Source organism: Tauraco erythrolophus, chromosome 29 (assembly GCF_009769465.1).
Source record: "Tauraco erythrolophus isolate bTauEry1 chromosome 29, bTauEry1.pri, whole genome shotgun sequence".
Taxonomy (NCBI): domain Eukaryota; kingdom Metazoa; phylum Chordata; class Aves; order Musophagiformes; family Musophagidae; genus Tauraco; species Tauraco erythrolophus.
In genome coordinates, this window is record NC_141493.1 from 1,280,136 (window position 1) to 1,300,775 (window position 20,640).

The window sequence follows — 20,640 nt, forward strand, 5'->3', positions numbered from 1 at the left end:
CTTCACCTTTACTTTTTAGTTTAGCCTCAGAACATGAAGTAATTAAAAAAAAAAAAGTGTAAACTTGCTAAAATAGAGCTGGCAGTTTCCTGCGTTTTATTTGGTTATTTAAATCCACCCCGAAGAAACATTTCTTTGACTAAGTGAAAGTTTGCAGACTGAGAACTTTAGAAAATTTCTCGTGCACACGCTAATTTCACAGAGAAGGGTTTTGTTCTGTTAGTTTGGTAACAGAAGAGGCAGGAAAGCTCTGCAGCAAACGTACACTCATTAAGTGACTGAATTTTTAGAATAAACTGGTTGGAATACACGTGATATCCATTAGTTCGGTATGAGATCTACTGATTCCTCAAACATCTGAGCAGGATAAGGCCAGATTTTCAGTTTTTCTGTAGCACGAAGTGATAACGTGATGCTATCAAAGGACATTTTAAACCCACTCTGTAAGCACGAGCTGCAGGACAACCTGCAAGCTGACGAACCTTTAAACAAGGATTAACCTCCAGTGGCTCTAAAAAATATTCAATATCGTATTTGCTGATTTTCTCTAGGCATTATATTAGCAGTACTGTTTCCTAAATACATTATGTCATAATATTTACCTTCTATGGCTCTGTATCTCCCTCCTTCCTGCCCCAGGGATGACAGACACGTAGTTTTGGTTTTGACATTGAAACATGAATGAGAGAGGACAGGGAGAAGCTTGTGGTTTCCTTATTACTGAGATTATTTTAAATAGGGTTTCTTCTGCTCCTCCAACTGAAAACTGCATTGTGGAAATGAGTGTCCGTTTCCATACCCACAGTGTGCAGAAACCCAGATTTCCTCCCTGCCAGAGAGGTTCTCTAGTGTAAGTCAAAGCTGGCCGTCGGTTCCGGAGTGGAAAAAAGCGACTAAAGTCCGTTCTGTCTGCTGTAGTTGAAGTCAGGCTCCTCAACCTCAGTCTCTGCTACGTCTGAGATTTTGGAGTGTGTCCTTCCTATCTCCTCCAGGGCACAGGCCAGGGAGTCCAGGTCACCGTCGTGTTGATGTTGGGCTTCCCAGAGGTCCAGAATGACGGCGGAGGGGCTGCTTTGTGTAGCAAAATAGGAGAGATTCCTACAAGGAGGGAGAAAAAGGTGAAACAAAAAGGATGAGGAACAGTATCTACTGTAGTTACCGTGGATGTGAAAGTGCACTACAGATGGGGTTAAAAAAACCAAAAAACCTTCAGCAAGACCTAGATGAGATGAGTGGATTTTGCTGATGTAAGTATTCCTCTCCCCCCTTGGGAACATATTTATGGTGTTTGTGACTATCAGAAAATATTTCTGTGAGTGAACTGCCTCCACCAATTTTATTTAGCCAAACAGAAAAAGCAAAATAAGCAGTAAACTAGTTTTTACAGCATCTTTCAGTTTTAATAATCATAATATCGTTACTCCTAACAGCACAGTATTTCTTTCTTAAATATGCCTTTTCTTAAAAAAAAAATCTGTAAAATGTAATTTTAAATAGTAATATCTGTAATTTAGTTTGGAATACAAAATACATAGATACAAGTCAAGACAACAGGCCATGTGTGGGGGTTTTTTTGAGAGAACATGCAACCTCCTAGGTTCTTTAAACCACACCTCTATAGTACACAACACTGCCCAAATCCTTCTACAGCCTTGTACTTTACCAAGATGCCACTCTTGTGAGTGTACAAAGAAAAGGTCCAGTCCAGAACAAAGACTCTGACCTTCGGGGCAAACCCCAGGCAGGACAGGGCACAGGGCTGTGCAGAGGAGAAAGCAGTTCCTCTTCTCAGCAGCCGGTGGGACACAAGAGTGCATGAGCGAGAGTTTATCCTTGAGAGTGAGTATGGCAATTACTATGCACGCATCTCTAACACCAGCAAACAAACAAAAAAAACCCCATAACAGCAGCAAATTATTCTCATTGCATATGTAAATGTTCACCTTTCAAAACTGCCTTCCATTACCTGTTAATGCTGTTTTTTTGTGCTAACATCTGCCAGTCTTTGCCTTTGGCGTTGGGTGTGTCAAACGTTGCACAAATTCGTTGTCGGATAGAGTAGGGGATTTTGAATGCCTTTGGACCCATCTGTGCGGGGAAGTTGCTGTCCTCATGTGCAAAGAAAGTGATGGTTTCTCTCTCGTTCTACGCAGAACACAAAAGCAAAGCAGTTAGGGTCTGTCCTGGGTCTCGTTAGCGCCGTAACGGGGGAACACCACGAGTCTCCTGCTCAGAACTGGGAACCCAGACAGGGTTTCTGCACAGGCTCTTCAGAACGAGAAGAGCTGTGAGCGCAGACAATTCCCTGTTCCTTTTGCTGCCTTGTTACACAGGGACCTACCTGCAGTGAGCCTGTCTGCGTACACCTGCCGGTGTATCCTGTCTGCTTTTGGGGGAAGAAGCAACCCTGAGCCTGAGATCCCAGCCACACCTTGTAGAATTAACCACAGAAAATTAAGTAGCTAAGAGATATTTTTTGAAATTGTGAAGGAACTTCTAGAACATCAGAAGGACTTACGCATAAAAACATTTAAAATAGTGTCGTTTTCCTTCTACAATTTTCTTCTTTTTGTTCGTTTTTGTGTTACAGATGAAGTCTAACAGAGCAGTGTTTGGTAGATGGAATGCTACACAAGCATATGGCTTTCTAAATCCTTAAATATGGACGCACAAATCTCTCATTTGTGATTTTTTAAAAAACACCTATTCCATAAGTACCTCAGTTTTTCCATATTAAAAATCTCTTTGGAATCCAGGTCCTTTTGTAGATCTGGCCCATTCTTTTCCTATGAAATTACAGCAGTTGTGTAATAGAGTCACATTTCCACGCGTTACTCGTTTCAGTGCAGCGTAAATCTGAAGTAACAACGATGCTACAGTCTCTTCAGATAACATTTATGACACATCCCCAAAGCCATCCATGCACAGTAATAGGGGGGCTGTGGATATATTGTGTGGTCTGACTGCTTAAATTAAATATGCAGAACAATAGGAGATTTTTATACCCTGCACATGTAAGATAAGCTGCTGCTACCTGGTTAGTTCAGGGAATTGTAAAGCAATGAGCAATTCGAGTATTCAGTTGTTAGTTATATATTTATTTTACAGTCAAATTATCCTCACTCTTGAGTCACTTTTTGAGATAGGTGTGAGAAAGCCTTGCATACTAGCAACTCCACGTGAAGGCAGAATTGTAACGTGCTCTGGGGACTTGTGGACAGATAGATCCCTTTAAAAAAATAAAAGAGGGGGAAAAAAATGCTGCAGCAACTTTGTATTGAGATATATAGAGAACGACAGAAGTTTTTTATGAAATAACAGTAAAGAAATGGAAAAACGCTTGGCCCCATTCTGAGGATGTTTTCTACAGAATGATGTTTGTGGTTTTCTTATTGAGCTGCTGCATTCTCTGCGCAGTGCATTTAGCAGTGGGCATGCATCTTTCATCTGGAAATATTAAGGTGGATTAATCAACAAAACCACTCAATAATCTCAAAATAGCAGCTGAAGTTTTCACTGCTGTAGGACACATCTCCAGCTTGCTTGGCTACGTGTCTGATCTCCCTCACCTGTGAGCAAAGCTACAGTCTTTGCCGTACATCGTGTGTACCACAACGCTCCGGCAGGGCTTAGCCCGTGGCCTCACGGCATGCAGGCAACCCCTCCCTTTCCAACTGTCAGTGCTCTGCAGGCTACTGAAAACTTTTTGGAAGAAAACTATTACCACCAACTCAGATATAAATTATTTTTAGTGTTGTAGAATCCCTGATTTATGCTGGAAATGGAACCTGTAAGGCTTTATGTACTCGGTTCCGTTTTGAACAGGTCGTAAGAAACCACCCGGAGACAGAAAGCACAAAACTGGAAGGGATCATGTCACAGCAGCGTCACGAAACAAGTTTACCTCGAGGATGGACGTCTGGATCTGCAGGATTTGCTCGTGGCCCTTGACCTGCCGGACGCAGACCTTGCAGGACAGCTGTGTGGTGGCCGGGGTGTAGCGCTCCAGCGCAAAGGCGCAGTGCAGCGGCTTCGCGCCGCTGCGCCACACGCGGGAGAAGGGCACTTCCTGGGGGGGACGTGTCCCACGGGCACGGGAAACAGGAGCCAGAAAGAGAGAGAGAAGTTGCAGAAATCACCAAATAGGAAAAAAAGATCTCCATGATTTTTCTCTGCAGTTGCCTTTTGACTAACATCTCTGCAAACTCGAAGCAGGACAGAACTAATAAGTGATGATTCAGTGGACAAACAGTGAGATGTTTGCTGAAAGCTTGGATTGCATTCCGTGGCATCACGGAATCATCATCATCTCAAATGAAACCTCCGAAAGTTGCACTTCACTTCCTCCTCCTGGGCAGGGATCAGGACCCTAATCTGTGCCTCCTTGCCATCACCTTGCGCTACAGAATCCACAGAAAGGAACTTCCCAGCACTTCCTCTGTGAGCTAACGCAGCACGGAGCATGACGGTGTATTTTCTGGATTTGTTTTCCATCCAAACTGAGGAGCACCCACCTGCCCGGGCAGTGATGTGCAGCCCAGGGCACACCCGTGGTCAGTCTCCGTCTCACTTCTTCGTTTCATCCTGTTACATGCTGTGACTACTCCTCTGCTTCAGCCAGGGACAGTTTATGGGATGGATGCCCTCAGCAAACACTATATAGACAACTGCAGCAATTAATCAGAGATTTCTGGCATCTCTGGTTGCTTTGAGTTCCTAAAAATGTATGGAAATAGACAGGAGAAGTATATAGGGGGCAGCTAACTTCTGTTTTATGGTTACTTTCTAAATACCAAAGTTCTGTTACTGGTATCCCCTCTTTACTTTTTCAGAACATGTTATTTTTTTTTTATTTCCAAACTAACATCAGCTATAAACCCACTACGATGTTCTACATTGCAGCCATGAAGGCATATAAATAGCAAAACCAATAAAACCAAAGATGTTCTCTATTAATTTCAAAACATTGGAAAATACTGTAGAATTGGCAACCTGGAGAATAATGTAAAAGGGAAAAACAGGCTGATATTAATATTGCATTCTATTAAATTTAGCATCCATGTGATTATGGGACAGCATTAAACAGCTTCAATGAGCAATTATTCTAACAAAAGAAAACTAGTTTAAAGTAAAGATTTTTACATTAGTTTTTCTAGAAGAGGATTATGAGTTTTCAGATTACTCTGTCCCTTTTTCACGCACTATTTTTCAATTTTAGAACTGATTTGAATGGCATGCAAAGCTGATCCTTCAAAGAAAATACAATAATTACTATATTCAAATTCAAGCTGGGCCTGCATTCTGCTTGCATTTTTCAGAGCTTTATAAAGGGTTAAAAAACAAGAGACAAGGACACAGAACGTGTTGCCTATAGGCAGCTACAATTGCTTCATTATTTAATACTGCTGTTTATAACGAGTGACCTACCAAGCAGGCACTTGTCAGCAGGAGCTGTTCAAATGAGGCCAACCATGAGCTCCCCGCCCAGGTGCTGTATGGAAGCTCACCTGTGAGCATATAGCTCAGAAAACGCGCATCGCTTCACTCTTGCCTTCCTATAAGCAATTTTTATTGGACTGAGGTTGTGATCTTTGCCACGTCCCTGAAGAAATTATCTTTGCACTGGGAATCTGAGAACGTACAGCTTGAGAGATCTGCCTCATGCTGTACTTCCAAGTACAGTCAAGACTAAACTAAGGAGAATATTGTTGTACTCACAGCTGACATCCTGTTTGCTGCCTCTTAGGAGTGTCCCGGGCTACCTGTAATGATGCACTAAGTGATGACGACAAGCTCTGCCTTTAGATCCTGAGTTGGCAGCAGCAGTGAGATACCAACAGTGATAAAGAAAACATTGGCAAAATATTAGAAGTGGAGCAACTGTAATTAGATTTTTCCAGAGTAATCATCTCCGCATTCATTCAGAGTGGAAGAATCACTCAGCTGAACAGAATTAAATGAAACATAATATAGGGGGGCAAAGCGTGGTGGAAAGATGAGTGTTTAAAGTATTCCAGAAATGCTTTTGGTTTTATCCTCCCTTTATAATTAAGTTTGCAGCAGACAGAGGGAACGTAAATCTCCTCGTAGCGACAGACAGGCACTGGATCCTCCAAGGGACACAAGGCGTTAGGAAAACAGCTGCTTTTAAGCCCCAAAGGTGCCTGTCTGGCTTCTGAACATGCTTGTCACAGCCTCTTCCTGCTCTAACACCCAACCAGTTCCGAAGGGTTCCCCTGGTTCCGTGGGAGCGCGGTGGGAAGGATGCCAAGCACAGGCACTCGGCATCTGCTCCTGCGGGACGGCCAGCACCAACAAACGCAGAGTCAGAGAAATTCTGACTGCCACCTGCCATCAGCTGCCTTTACACGATGATTGATTCATCTCTTCAAGACTTGAAGCAGGAGCTTTACTTATCTGATAAATCATTAACATAAATCTTTCCTTATGGGACTATCTGATAACGGTTTTATTTCATGGACCAAACAGGCAATTATGGAACAGGCTCTTTTCAGTTCTTAACAAGCAGAACAGCCAGCTTGTTTTTAAAGTGTGGGATGTAGGAGAGAAAACAAATAAACACTGGAAGAAACTCCACATGAAAAAATAGATTCTTTTCTATATAAAGAGGCTGGAACGGAATCAGAGCTGTCAGCAGAGCTGGGCCATTCCACGGGGGGAAGCAGAAAGCCAGAGGAAGCTGTGCTGCAGTTTCTGTCGGAAACAGTTGCTCTCTCTCTCAGCTGTCCAAGTCACCCAAACTAGACTCAATTATAAAATGTAAATATAGTTATTTGGCTTCAGTATCAGCACTGCGTCAGACCCTTCTGCCAGCAGAGGTTTTGCCTCTTTTCAACCCAAAGTGGCTGCCGAGAGAGCGGCTGACGTCCCGCTCCGCTCCCACCTGCAGCTCCTGCTTCCTCGGAGCAAGCACGGCCCTTCGGGTTCTGCTGGGGGCTGTGGCTCCCTCATCTGACTTTTTAATTTGTTTCTGTCTTGCAGCAATAAATTTAATAGCTACTTTGGACCGTGGCACTTGCATTAGATTCAGCAAGGCGAGGTCCTTGCAACACGTGAAGATTAATACAGAGGAATTTGCGTCGGCTTCATGTCTTGTTGAACAGCAGCACCCTGCAGTTCGGTTTGGACTGGGAACTCTAGACTGTGACTTGCCAACAGAGAACAAAATACCAGATTTAACATCCCATAAGCAACGCATTTATTCATGGAGGCTGCACACAGCACTAAGGAAAAATGCTGAACCACACACAAACCCCTCAGAGTTCTGAGCCGCTCTCCGAACTCCACAGGCACTCACAACCAGCGAAGGAGGTGATGGCCCAAAGAAATAACAACTTTTCAGAAACTATCAGGCAGGAACTCTCATAATTTTTTTTTTTTACGGCTGAGGAAGGTCCTAGTTTTGATAGACATTTAATAGAGTAGTGGGGCATCCTGATACTGATCGGTTTGTCTTTTAAAAGTCAATTGAGTAAGTAGAATAAACAAAACAAAAGCAAGGTGTTCTTCATATGAAGCTGAAAATGATGCAGTTCCTTTAACTTCTTAAGTTGTAGCATAAATTATCCTTATATTCTTAATGATAGAAGAATTTATCTGGATATAAATCAGCATTTTTAATTTTAAGAGCCTATTGCACTCCTGCTTTGGAGAACAGGCCAATACATTTAAAAATTTATTTTTGCCAAAATACTGAATGATAGATAGCTCTCTGACTGTACCCTTCTGGGAAAAGGGAGATTACATAGTCTAATTAAGCTTTGTATTTTAAAAGACCAGCCCACTCTATGTGCCAGCACATTACTTACAATTTCCAGTAACCAATATACTTAGAAATTCTTCTTTTGTTTTGACTTTTACTTTCCTGTCTTCAACAGCCTCTAATTAATGTGATACAGAAAAAATAATTTGCTCTTCCTTACTTCTAATTCTTAGTATATATGTGCTTTAATTTGAACTGATGACATTTAAGTGCTTACATTTAAATGTCATTTTCAGCCATATACTCATGGTTATATCGAAATTGGAATGACAAAGATATCAAAAACATCTTCCTGAGTGGTACATTTTTAACAAGAATATAGGCCTTCCCTTGGAGGCAACCAAAATGATGGGAAGTACAAACTTGCATTTTTATAAAAATAAAAATTTAAAGCATTCTGTTATATATGAAATCTCTATTTGTCAAAATCATAAGGCAATGCATTTTTGTTGCATACTTAAGAGATTAAAACCACACCTTTCAAAAATAAAAGGGTCTTATTTGAGTTATGCCTATGCCACTGAAAGCTCTTACTTTCTCTGAATTCAAACGTAAACAAGTAAAATTGACAAGTACCTGACATGCAGTAAATGGTTTAATTCTCCAAAGGAAAGGAGGGATATCAAGGACAGATATCTGAAGACTGAAGGTATTCCCTTTGAAATACAAAAGTTTTGGTTCCTCCAGTAATTGTCCTCCTTGGAGTCTTTCATCCGAAACCACTTCCTGCAATGGCAGAGGAAAAAAATAATGTTTTCAGTATTAGAAGCAAATACCAAACGTAATGAAAATTCATCTTTATGAAAGGTGCCAAGTTCACCCACAGCACATCAGGGCGCTTCTCTCGTGGGCCAGCCGATGGGCACTGGCAGTTCCAAGGATGTCTGGGCGTTCCCAGCCCTCTTTCCGTGTGCGTAGCGATGGTGCTACTGGTGACCCTGACTCTCCTCCTTGGCTGCCGCAGCATCAGACCCCACGAAACTTCCAACCAGGAGAAGGGCACAGTACTCAAGAAGGAAGCTTCAAGGGTCAAGGGTACTGCTGCACACTAGTGGCTGTCTTCACATTTTGGGGGTTCGGGTCGAAGCCAGACAGTTCTCTCTTTTATCGAAAGTTACTCATGTTTGATTGTTACTGTTTTATTGCATCCCACAGGGTCACTATGACAGAGAAGTTTAGCAGCAGTTGGTTATCTGAGTGCTCTCCAACGTCAGCGTGAAGAGGGAAGCAAGACTGTGCCAGCCCATTTCCAGGTACAGGCAAACCAGGCTGCTCCGGGTGAGGGCTCTGGTGGGTTTTTGAAATTTAATATACTGAAGGTAAACTGCAGCGTGAATGAACTGCTGGAACACTGCACCCTCATTTCCCTCCTGTGGGCCTCTTTCATAGTTGTGTTGCACAATTTTAGGGAAGTTTTGTTCTGTATATTTAAAAGTTTCAAAGATTCTTGCACGTTTTATCACCCTGTTGCACAACACAACGCATGGAGGGAGGGCAGAACCGATGCGGAGTCGTTAAAGGCATCAGACAGCACAGGTCTGAGGTTTGTACTGATGGGTCTGTCACTCAAAGCTACTTGTGTGTGTTCACAAACACCTGAGAAGGAATTTGGGCCTCTGAATTTCAGGCAGACTCATCCAGGAACGTACTGGCAACCCACGCATTGTGTACGTGTTACAAAGGGTATAATTACAAAGCTATTGTAAGTCTTTAGCAATCCTCTCAGTGACTCTGCTGTTATTAGAAGCACGTAGACATTAGTGTGTGCTTCAGTAAGATTCATGTTTGCATTCTGTATGATAGGAAAAGGAAGCAAAAATTCATCTGTCACAACTGTCTTCATTTCGGTTCCCAAAAGAAAACCATTTTGTTAAAGCTTCTGCATTTACTAAGGCTGCAAAAGCCAGTGAATTTCCTTGTTCTGTCTTGGAATGCCATGTAGAAAAATCGTGCTAATTTTAATCGCCACTTGGGGATTGCTTTGTGGTTTTGTGTTGGGTTTTTTTTTAAAGAGGAAATGCATAATTATAATTTAATTTTTGTTTAAAAAGATGGTGAGGCAATCTCTCTCTTCTTGCTCAAATCGTAAAAAGGAGAGAAAATCCTGAACTAATGACAGTGCAAGGGTAATGAGCGTGATAAATACATCAAGTGATGATGACTTAGATTCCTGCTTGCAGTGGAGTAGCACTCAGCTCCCATGCAGACGGAGCTCTGCGCTGTGTTAACCATGGCTAGTCCAGAACGTGGGCACAGGGCGTTTCCCTCTGCCTGGCAAAATCAAAAGACAGTTTGGCTGTCCTAAAACTCCTGCAGTGTAAATCCAGAAGTGAAACAACAGTGCAGAGACATTAAGGGATTGACTTAAAATAAGTCATGCAGCAGTGGCATAAAAAGAATCCAGTATTCTCATGCGTTTGAGTTCTGCACTATTGCTCTTGCCCAGGGACTGTCTCCAGGACTAAAGGAACATTAGCATTCTACTGAAAAATTACTAAAACCAAATTAAGGAAGTGAAACAATTTACCTGAAACGCACAAGGTGTGTTATCCATACAATATACTCTCAGATTGTAATCCAGAGAATTGCAAGACAGGCAGCCAAAAACCGCTACTTTCAGCTGTCGAACGGCACAGTCAGAGATGGGTTCTCCAATAAGAGCATAAGTTCCAAAGCTGTTTAAGAGAATGTGACAGGCATAAGGATCCAACAGGCAGTAGCAAGAAGTAGTTTCCTCTTCCACAGACATCACTTCCTGCAAAATGAAATTCGGGTTAAAAAAAAAAATAAAAAAATAAAATCAATAGGCCTTGACAATAGGAGTCATGACATTATTTGTTTCTTTTTATTCAACTGGAATGTAAAGTATTTCTGAAAGCCAGTCTGCACACTCTTTACTCATGTTGACCTCAGGGAAGGGGAGAAGGCAGACTACCTACGTGAGTAAATACTCCCAGTTTAGCCCCGAGTCAGCAATAGGATTTATGGCAATATTTTGGGCAGAGTTCAACGTGTACAGCATACAATAATGATGATGATGCGTAAGCAATTTTAGCATCTTTTTTCAAGAGCTCTTGACTTTCTAGCTAATTTTTTTTCCCAATGTCAAGTTAAGAAATTACCTTGAAGATTAAAGTCAATAAGCAAACCTTGAACAACACTTGGTATTTGACTTCCTTTCAGAATATCCATTACAGTTATGTTTACCTTCATCAAAAAACTACCTATCCCACTCTTTTGCCTTTCGTGCTCAGTTCTGCATTGCAGCAGCACTAGATGAGGTACCTGAGCAGCCTACAACCTGGTGTGACACACCTCATTAACTCCAGGGGGTTCGTAACCAACGCTGATGGGGCTGACTGAGCATTGAGTGCAGCTGAAGTAGGAAAGCTGAGCTGAACTTGAAATGGTTTAAACGAGAGCAACAACCAACATCGTGGTTCAGAGGAGGAAAAAGGATGAGTGAGTTATGGCATCCATCAATGTTTTAACTACTGGTTTTTTCCCCTTGCAATGCAACGAACCAAATAGCCGACAACAGTGCAATAAAATCTGATTGACTGTGGATTTGTGTCTAGTTACCAGGTTCTGTGGTTCTAATAACATGTACACTGAACATTTCTGTTTGGGAAATTCAGCACCTTTCTATGCCATGTAGATTTCTGTAATGTTGAGTAACAGCTCAGTTCATGCTTTAGCCATCCCTCCAGGAGCATTATTAGTAGGCTGTCTCCCCAAATGATGCAGAAAGTTTAATATGTGGGAGACTGCTGCCTACCGAGCAGTTTGAGTTGAAGATGGCCAGTGAGCTTAAAAAATGCAGGTGGACAGACACAAATGATCAAATGCCCATGTCGTGAATGCACAAAATTTACCCAGTAAATCAGGATTAGAAAATACACGTTCCACTAAAAAAGCTAAATATTTCATTTGATACACACTAATCCTTCAGAGGATATGAGCACAGGGTGATCACTGACTGCTCATTAAAATGACACGTACGAAGAAACAAGATTTAAAAATCAGGAGGATCCTTCTAGGTTAAAAAAAAAATTAAACTTGAAGTATATGTTTTTAACCAGTTCCATAACTTTATGACCCGATAAATTCTTGCATGGATATAATGATCTGTTCTGTTGGGAGTCTCTTTGGGAGCTATGACAGATCAAAACAATGTTTTTAAAAATAAATAGCTACTGGCTTCATTATTAAGTAATCTGGGAAAATGAATACTTTCTCATGTCACATAGGATATATCATAAAGTTGACCCTTTTTTGCCTATCTTGGTAAAACAGCTGAAAATAGTTTAGCTGCTGCTTAAAAAAAAAAAAAAATTTTTTTTTTTTTAATTATTTAAGATGTCTGTTTCTATCACTTACCTAACATTTGACCCCCACCTGCATGAATAAGAGCAATCATGTTTCCATTGATAGTACAACCTTTCAAGTGGGAGCCAAAGTCTACACTTACCTCCCACTTTCCTTGCTGTGTCCTTTTCTTCAAGTGAATATTCCAGTGCTCTGAATTTACTTCTGCGCAGTGCGGTATGGTCAGGGCGAAGGGGGTGCTGACGGACAAATCCGAGGGGCCACAAGTTACTTCTGGTCCAAGAAGAACATCTGTGCCTTCTGGCTGCAGGCTTGGCGTGGGGGCAAAGACAATAGAGTCTGTCAGGCCCTTTTTAATAAGGAGTGAAAGCTTACTTTAACTGCAAATTTTAAAATATTTTAGTTAAAATCCATGTACCTCACTCATCTGTTACAGAAAAGGGTAAGCAAGCCAGTTATGGTGCTAATTTTCATGTAGAACCAGTAGCTGGAGAGGAAACAAAACTACTATGCCACATCTACTCTCATCATGGGCTGGTCAGTTTAGGATTCTGGTCTTTAAAATACATTTCAATTTGCTAAACCAAATAAAAGACTGAAATTACTCCGTACAAGGAAGCCTTGCTTTATGCACCAGCTGGTAGTATTACCATCTAATTCTGCCTTCAAAGACTGTCATCGACAATATTTTCACAGTAGTGAAGATAAAACAAATTATGGTTTAAAAACACAGTCTCTCAAATTTCTCCAGATTGAGTGTGATCTCCCTGGTTTGAAACCACATTTGTATTCTGCAGAATGAACAAGGCAGGTGACTTAGAGCAGACGCCAGGACAGAACTTCTCTGCTTAAATTTAGAACTCTGCAAAGCAGACACGTGCACGTGGGCTCCATTACAGCCAGCAGAGATCCCATCAGCACAACTGAAGTCTAGGGATTCAGCTAACCTGAACGTAACCACCTGTGTTTGCTTAGATTGACTGCTTGCTAAGTTATAAAGATGAAGTATCCCACAAGAATCTCCTTCTCTTCTCATGCATTAAAACCTAAATCTAACCCTGTCCACATAAATGTGTTTTCCCTACCTCATACAATAAACACCTGTGCAGAATCAGTGACAAAGTGGATGAGACTCACTTCTTAGACTTGCACTTCTTAGCAACTGAAACATCTTGCCCTGGTTTTTTTTTTTTTTAATTATTTTTATTTTCTTTTCACTGTAGTCCTTTATGGAGGTTGTATGATCCCAAGTTTGGGCTTCTAAACGACTGGACATGTCGTTCACTCTTAAAATAAAGCAAATGGTGTTTCCAAGATCAAAATAAGGGGAAGAACCTCAACCAAGATGTACAATAAGCCATGGCAGTCGTCTTACCAGGGTTGGAGACACGTGAGACTGCCTGTTTTGTGGAACTGATAGCAGAATGACTATTCTAAGCAAACAGTTCAAGCAAAACTACTTGCTTCTGCTTATGCCTGTGAATAACAATTTTTTACAACTCCTGCATCGCTGGGAAAACACTGTTTTTGCACAAAATACCATCACACCTACCACTGCTGCCCTTCACAAAAGGTATTTGATTTCCTTAAAAATAAAACCTTCCATCAGCTACCCCAAATTACCTCTTTCCAGCTAATTTAAAAAGTCATCCAGTTACTTACAAATACAAAGAAAAACGTCTCAGAATTATTAGAAACCCTCAAGCCAACTTTTATACCTATTTGTTTCTCAGTAAGTTTTTCAGTCCATGTGATTCCTCCCTGGTGTACCTCGGAACAGGCCGTTGTGTTCTACTTCCTTCACTCTGTTTTGCTGCAGGATGAGGGTAACAGCAGCATATTTCCAGGGTGAGAGTCAAACCAGTTATTTCCCTTGCTTGGTGCATCTCTATCCTATCTCTCTCCCAACATACACGTCCTTTGCCAAGTGGCTGCTGCTGGCAAGTGCATGAAATGCAGGGAGGGTGGGGAGGTGGTGGTGGAATTTTGCTAAAGTTACCTCCAGTACAAAGCTTGACAAGTCATCTTCAATAATGGGAGCAAAATAAAGGTTATTTTGCTTTCAGCACAACACCCTTAGGAGACGTGAATCCAGAGTTTTAGTGAGGATTCTCATCAGAAATAGCTCAATTTTTTTCAAGCGTCAGGAACGAAACGAAACACAAATATACAAGATACAAAAAGAAATAATGTCAATAGTGGTAGGAGAGCCCTGGCAGCAGCCTTGCAAAGTTGATATGAAAGACAACTGGGAGACTGGGATTATAAGTCTACCAAGTGCCCTCCCACCCACCTCATTAAAAAAAAATAATAAAAATTTTAAAAAAACAATGAAAAAGCCAGAGTCACTGAAACGGTGTAGGCTCTGTTACAGTCACGGGCAGATTTCCAGGGCAAACATATGGGAGTTCTGGGAATTATTTAATGCCAAATGAACTGAAATCAGTTAATTAGATGAACTCTCACACTTGTTGCAAGCAGCAAGACTCTTCTGTGTAATAACTGACGTGGTATTAAGTCTCTCACGCAGTTCTGAGCCTTGTATGAGGCCAGGTGGGAAAGGGAAACGTTCCTGAATGCAAGTACTGAATATTCCCATTGTTGCAAGGTAAAACAAACCAGCAACCAGATCTGTCCCCTCAAACCCATCAAAAGCAAAGCTCTAAGTTTTCCAGTAAAATAAAGACAAAAGGTCACTATTGGCGAGGAAAAATTAAAACATGTTTTTTTCTAAAAATACCACACTGGAAAGACAGACCAGGAATTTCATCTCAATATTCCGCCCTCTGCAAAGCACTACTAAAGAGGTTTCTTGCATTTGGAGTTGCATTTTCAGTTTAGAAATTGCTGCTAAAGGGACATTTGTACCTGAGGCCACAGAGCTGAGAAAATTGTACGGGGAGGATCACAGTCCCTCAAGGAGGGCTCTGGTGCCACTGGGAGCCCCGTTTGTGCCAGCTGCCGAAGCAGCTGTGCGTCTGGCAGCCTGGCCTGCAGCAGCAGCAAGAGGTGCTACAAATGCCAGATGTTCTGGTCCCTTTTTGCTGTGCAGAGGCCCCGAGCTGCAGGTGTGATGCTACTGAGGCGTCTGTTCCATCCCAAAGCACTGCTCTGCTAAAATTCCATGTTGGAATATTGCAGAGGTTAACTGGAGAAGCAAGGAAGTGAAGAGGAATCAATACTGAGTGTCTGTGTTTTTCTGGACGCACTGAATTTCAGAGAAGAAGGTAATATTTGCCTTTCAATATTTACTCTCCCAGTGGCTCATCATAAGCATCCGCAACAGAGAACCCAGTGGCATAACAGGCTCCCAAATGAAACGTGATGCCTGGGAAGTGAAGGCTGGCTGATAATGAACACATCTGTGCCTCCAGTCTGGATGGCTCGCTGCACTTCCCTCCTTGGATGGCAAAAATATTGGCTTTCAGACTGCTACAGACACAGAAATACTGTTTTTCCCCCTCCCCTTTGCACTGACACTCATACAAATGCACGTGATGGAAAAACAGCAAAATAGATTCATGCCTTAAAAAAATCAATTTAAAAAAAGAACAGCACGATATTTAAACTGTATACCCATCAAGCCTGCAGTTAACAGCTGAAATGGAGTCTATTGCTGTGGGTTGCTTTTGTGAGATGAGAAAATTTTGCCTTTGGAAAATAAAGGTACATTATTTGTCACATTCATATACCATACTGTGTGTAAATGCCTATGTTTATGAAGCTTTGATTTTTCAAATTATATAATTACAATTTTTTTTTTCACTATAAAGTGACACTGAATTCAGCATAGCTCCATCAGATCCCGTATCATCTCTGTTCCTCTGTGTCTCTTGTGATGTCTATCTCATACCAACCTACCTCAATGTCTAAATGAAGATTAGAATGGAAGTGACAGCTAACCCACTAGCCCTAAGTAGTCTAAACCTGAACAATATGATCCCTGTTCTCCCACACACGTTTTAGATGCATAAGGTGCCTCTTCTGGTGAGTTCAGATCTCTGCAAGAACAACACAGGGCTTGGTATGCATCTATTGATCTGGTTAACTTCTGTATTAAATTAAATTCCACTGGCTACCACATGATGTGGACAAGCTTTCATTCAGAAATTACAATTTGAGCTACTTTGTTTTTAATGGATCTACATCTTCAACTTGTTAAGTAAAGAAAAATCTATCCTCTTTCTCTATTCTGCTATAGTACCCTTCCTCCACATCCAAGCATTGTGCTTGTCCAGATGAACAGTCGTCTGTATTTTAGGGATATCTGCAAGACTTGAATAGCAGTTCTGCAGAGTGGTTGAGTGGTACTTCTCTCTATCATCTTCCATAAAATCAGATACTAATTCTGCACCTGGCATTTCCTCCTACCCCCAGAACATGGAAGGCTGTGGGCAACAAAAGAGAAGGCTCCCTGCACATCCGTGCAATCTGCAGCTGCTAGAAAAGTCTCTTTTTTTCCACCCAGTTCAGAAGGGTGAAAGATACATCAAATCTTGCCTCAACTGTCTGAAGAAAAACACAGTATTTCGATGGAGAAAAATAAATGAATGTTTGCTTTTGTCTCACTTTAGAGTTTCACTTTAAAGAAGAAGGAAGGAAAAACCTCCCTGTGATAATCTTTGGTTTGGTTTGGTTTGCTACCTCTGCTTCTGCCCACAAAAGAGGAAAACAGTAGGCAAAATTTGCTGCTTGTTTTTAATTAACCTATTTTAATTCATTTCTGCAGAACCCTTGCAGATAAAACAGCTGGAGTTCTTTTTTCTTCCTTCCTTTTACATATCTTAATCTTTCATTGAAAATGATCAAAACCCTATGGCAGCAGATGGGGATGGAACATGAAAGTTTTCACAAAGGAGTTCAGATATCAGAGGAGAAAAAAAAGTAGATTTCACTTTAAGTTTTGAAAACCATTTCTAGGCTTTAAAATTTATAGGCAGCTTTGTATCTCCCAGTTCTTAAAGGAAAATTCCCGCAATCAGTTGGCTATAAGTTATTGTAAGTAAATATTTACTGTATTTGCAGTTATTTTCTTCTTTTCACGTCTCCTCAGATATACCCACCAATTTTTCTGTGCTTTTAGCTGAATGTATATTTAGGGTGAGGGAGATAAGAGAAATAACTGCTGTAACAGAACTACAACCAACTCTCCTGTCTCCAGTTGCACAAACGTGCCCTTGATTTTTACTTCTACAAAGTGTCCTTCTCACCAGGACTCCAAATGAGGCTGAATCAGTGATCCAGCCTTCACCTGGCACCAAAGGCTCCTGAAATTATCCTTAAATTAATCAAAGTATACACTACAGATTATTCACTTTGCTCCATTTGGAATGTAAATTGTGAAAGGGTAGTTTGAGAAAGCTAAGAAAGTTATTTAAGAACTTTTTTTTTTTTTTTTTCCCCCAAAAATATTGTCTGGAGTGCCTCACTGCAACTCGTAAGACTGGATGTGAAGGTAGAAGTAATAAATTCTGTCAGTGCACTTACTGAACTGCAATTTGCCAGTCTCTTGCAGAATTGGAAGCAGCAGAAAGACTCGATATCAAAAATAGAATAAATGAATTCAAGAGAAGTATAGGGTAGAAAATGTAACTGCAAAGCCTCCGTGGAACAAAGCCCCATTACAGAATTAACGAGCCCTGTTACAGAATCTGCACAAACCAGCTCCTCAGCGAAGTTAAAGTGTCACTGACACTTTTCACTGGATGAAGACATGGTCTGGTACTGGCAGAGATGCACACAAGATGCAGCAGCTGAATTCTGGCAACATCTCAAAAAGGGGACCAGGTATATGAGCCACAATGACAGTGGCAGCCTTTCCTGAGTGATACTTCCCCAAGAAGCTTAGAGACAGGGTATATTTCCCTGTATTTTACCTGTAAAAGGACACAGATTCCTGGAAAACACAGGCAGGAAATGGGGAAAAAAAAAAAATGATAGAAGAATTTGTTTCGTGTTGTTCAAACTCAAATGTTTCCATGGGGAGAGGAACTGGGAAAAGAATTTACAATAGGTGGAGGTTTGATGCTGAGAGTAGATACAACTAGTCATTAATAACACTAAAAGGTGTAGTAATTTGAGAGGGATCTTAAGTATTGCTTAGTGTCTAGACAGTAACTTGAGATCAAATTCCTGTTTTTCTCTCCCATGCTTCTACTACTGAAATTTCAGACAAGATGTTTAAGACTTAACTTCAAACACATTTTAGATCTTCATGTGCAACTTGAGGCATCCCGGCCCAGTATCAGCACTGTGGGCCACTCCGTATCTCATCTGGCAACTAGACACGTTATTTAGTTAAGGAATAGTTGCACCTTTTACCCCAAGCTCTTCTAGCACGTTTCACCTCAGCTCTTAAGTGCAAACTCTCGTATCTCTCAGGTCTGTTAAATTCACAGAGAACTTGCCAAGAACCAAATGTAACAGTTCTCTAAAGTTTTTGTCTTAGAATAAACTTACCTTAGAAATGAAATAATGCAAACTTTTACCTAATAAAAAAAACCCATCCCAACCAAAAAAAAATTATCTTAGGGAAGAAAAAAAACCAACCGTAGGTCTAAAAATTCATAATATGTTGTACCAACAGCATCTGCAATAATTCCATGTGATTTCACAGAAGCATCACACAAAGATCCCTTCTGCTGTCGTTTATACAGATACAGCACGGTCACACCAGCAACAGGGACAATGGAGTGACTCTGGCACGTTCCCTTCCTTTAGACAGTGTCACCAAGAAATCCATGTAATGAGACAGTGCCACAGACTCCGGATGTCTGTGTCCTTTTTTTATGCACTTCTTACCTGGAGTCCTTTTGAGTGATGGCAAGAGAGATTTCCCATGAACTCTCTTCAGGAATAGCTCCATGTGGTATCAACAAACTGACTCCTACAAAAGAGCAAAGGCAAAACTTACCTTTGGGAAAAGCACTGGATGTAAAGAACAACGCACAAGTGGCCTCTGATTTACAAGCCCTAGGAAGGCCATCACTAGAGCAGAAGAATGCTCCTCTGAAATAGTGGTTCTGACTACAACGTTATCAGATGAAAGGAAAACACATCAGAAATATGATCCACATAGTAATATTTAACTGCCTTGCAGCCTGGAAGTATGTAGACTCATGTGCCTAAAAACTTCCTGCTCCAACAGCGCTCTTAAATAGTTGACTTCCTATTGTTTTGTGTCACTAAATGACACTGGATTCATAGTCTGGGTGTGACTGAAGACTCCTCTTCATCTTTGGGTACAAGCAGAGTCTTTGTCTACTTCACCACTTACACAAAAAGGAACAATTTATGGAAACAAAAGGTACCATCAGCTGTTTCTTCAGGGCTTCCAGGAAGTGGCTTGTAATCCCAGTCACTTTGATCATCTTCATACCCTGACAGGCTGATACAGCAACAGAACAATCTCTTGGAGTTCCCTATTTAATCGTTATTTTCCTTTTTTTTTTTTTTTAATAATAAATATAGTTAAAAGCACATGTGCCTTTGGTAACTTTGAAGTTAGCCTTTGCCAGTTTCTGGAAGCTGGTTAGGGCAAGCCAGTTATGAAATATTTTAATAATTTGTTCACTCTTTCACTCTGATTTGCCAAAATGCCTCTTAGTAGTATCTATCTTGTCATCTACATAGCTCCATGTTCTACAAGACATGGTCATCGCTTTAACTTTTCTTGAAATCTCTTTGCCTCTTTCTAACTCTGAAATCAAATCTGATGATTCTAGGATCACAGAGAACCTCACAATGGAGAGACCACCTAACCAAGTTACTCTGAATTTGCACGGAAACCATCATACCTTTCTGTTCATGCACATAAGAACCAGTGAATCCAAGCGATACGATTTTCCTTTTACCCCACTAGTATAACTTGGAAGTTAACAAGGATGCTTTCCACCGGGTACCAGTTAAACTAAACTGTTGTATAGTGCCCTTCATACAGGAAGACTACATTTTACTTTGCATATGTCACACAACGCAGGAGCTCAGCTAAGTAGTAACATGATTGCACTATAATTTACAATTGGCTAGCAAGTTTGATCTCACATAAATAGGCAGAAGGAAGCACACAGATTGCATGCAGACCAAATATGTATTTAAATAATCTAATTGATGGGACTATCATTATATAAAGTAGCTAAATATATAGTATGAGGGACTTCATCATCATTTATGACTTAACTGACTTAGTGCTTCTGCCTTTGTAATATTAATTTCTGAACATAAAAACAATCTGTAAAGAAATGAATACATTCCCTGTGTTGTGCATGAATGTACACTAAATATTGTATCCCTGAATTATAGACTGTTATCAATCCTCTCTAAATACAGACCACGTTTTATGGTAACCTTTAAAGTACCCATTTTATGAAACGTGAAGGATAAAGCTCTAAGTCATTCAGTTCAACTAGATACTGAGAGATGAGCCTGGACACACTAGTCAAATGAAAGCAAAGTTGAATTTAAAGTGAATAAAGATCACCAGAGTTTGAAAGATTCTCTCTTAGCTGGCAAGGGCGGTAGCTGTTTCT

The 20,640-nt window shown here is 40.9% G+C and overlaps 1 protein-coding gene across 1 annotated transcript in view; it reads right to left on the minus strand.

The window, feature by feature from the left end:
- Positions 1-893: 893 nt before the first annotated feature.
- Positions 894-20,640, minus strand: part of UNC5D (unc-5 netrin receptor D) — a 66,797-nt gene continuing 47,050 nt past the window's right edge. Inside the window, exons 10-16 of the mRNA XM_009989083.2 lie at positions 18,914-18,998; positions 12,255-12,423; positions 10,311-10,538; positions 8,360-8,509; positions 3,905-4,069; positions 1,967-2,145; positions 894-1,098 (exon numbers count right to left, since the gene is read on the minus strand). Of these exons, the coding sequence (XP_009987385.2) occupies positions 894-1,098; positions 1,967-2,145; positions 3,905-4,069; positions 8,360-8,509; positions 10,311-10,538; positions 12,255-12,423; positions 18,914-18,998 (1,181 nt within the window). The remainder of the gene's footprint in view (positions 1,099-1,966; positions 2,146-3,904; positions 4,070-8,359; positions 8,510-10,310; positions 10,539-12,254; positions 12,424-18,913; positions 18,999-20,640) is intronic.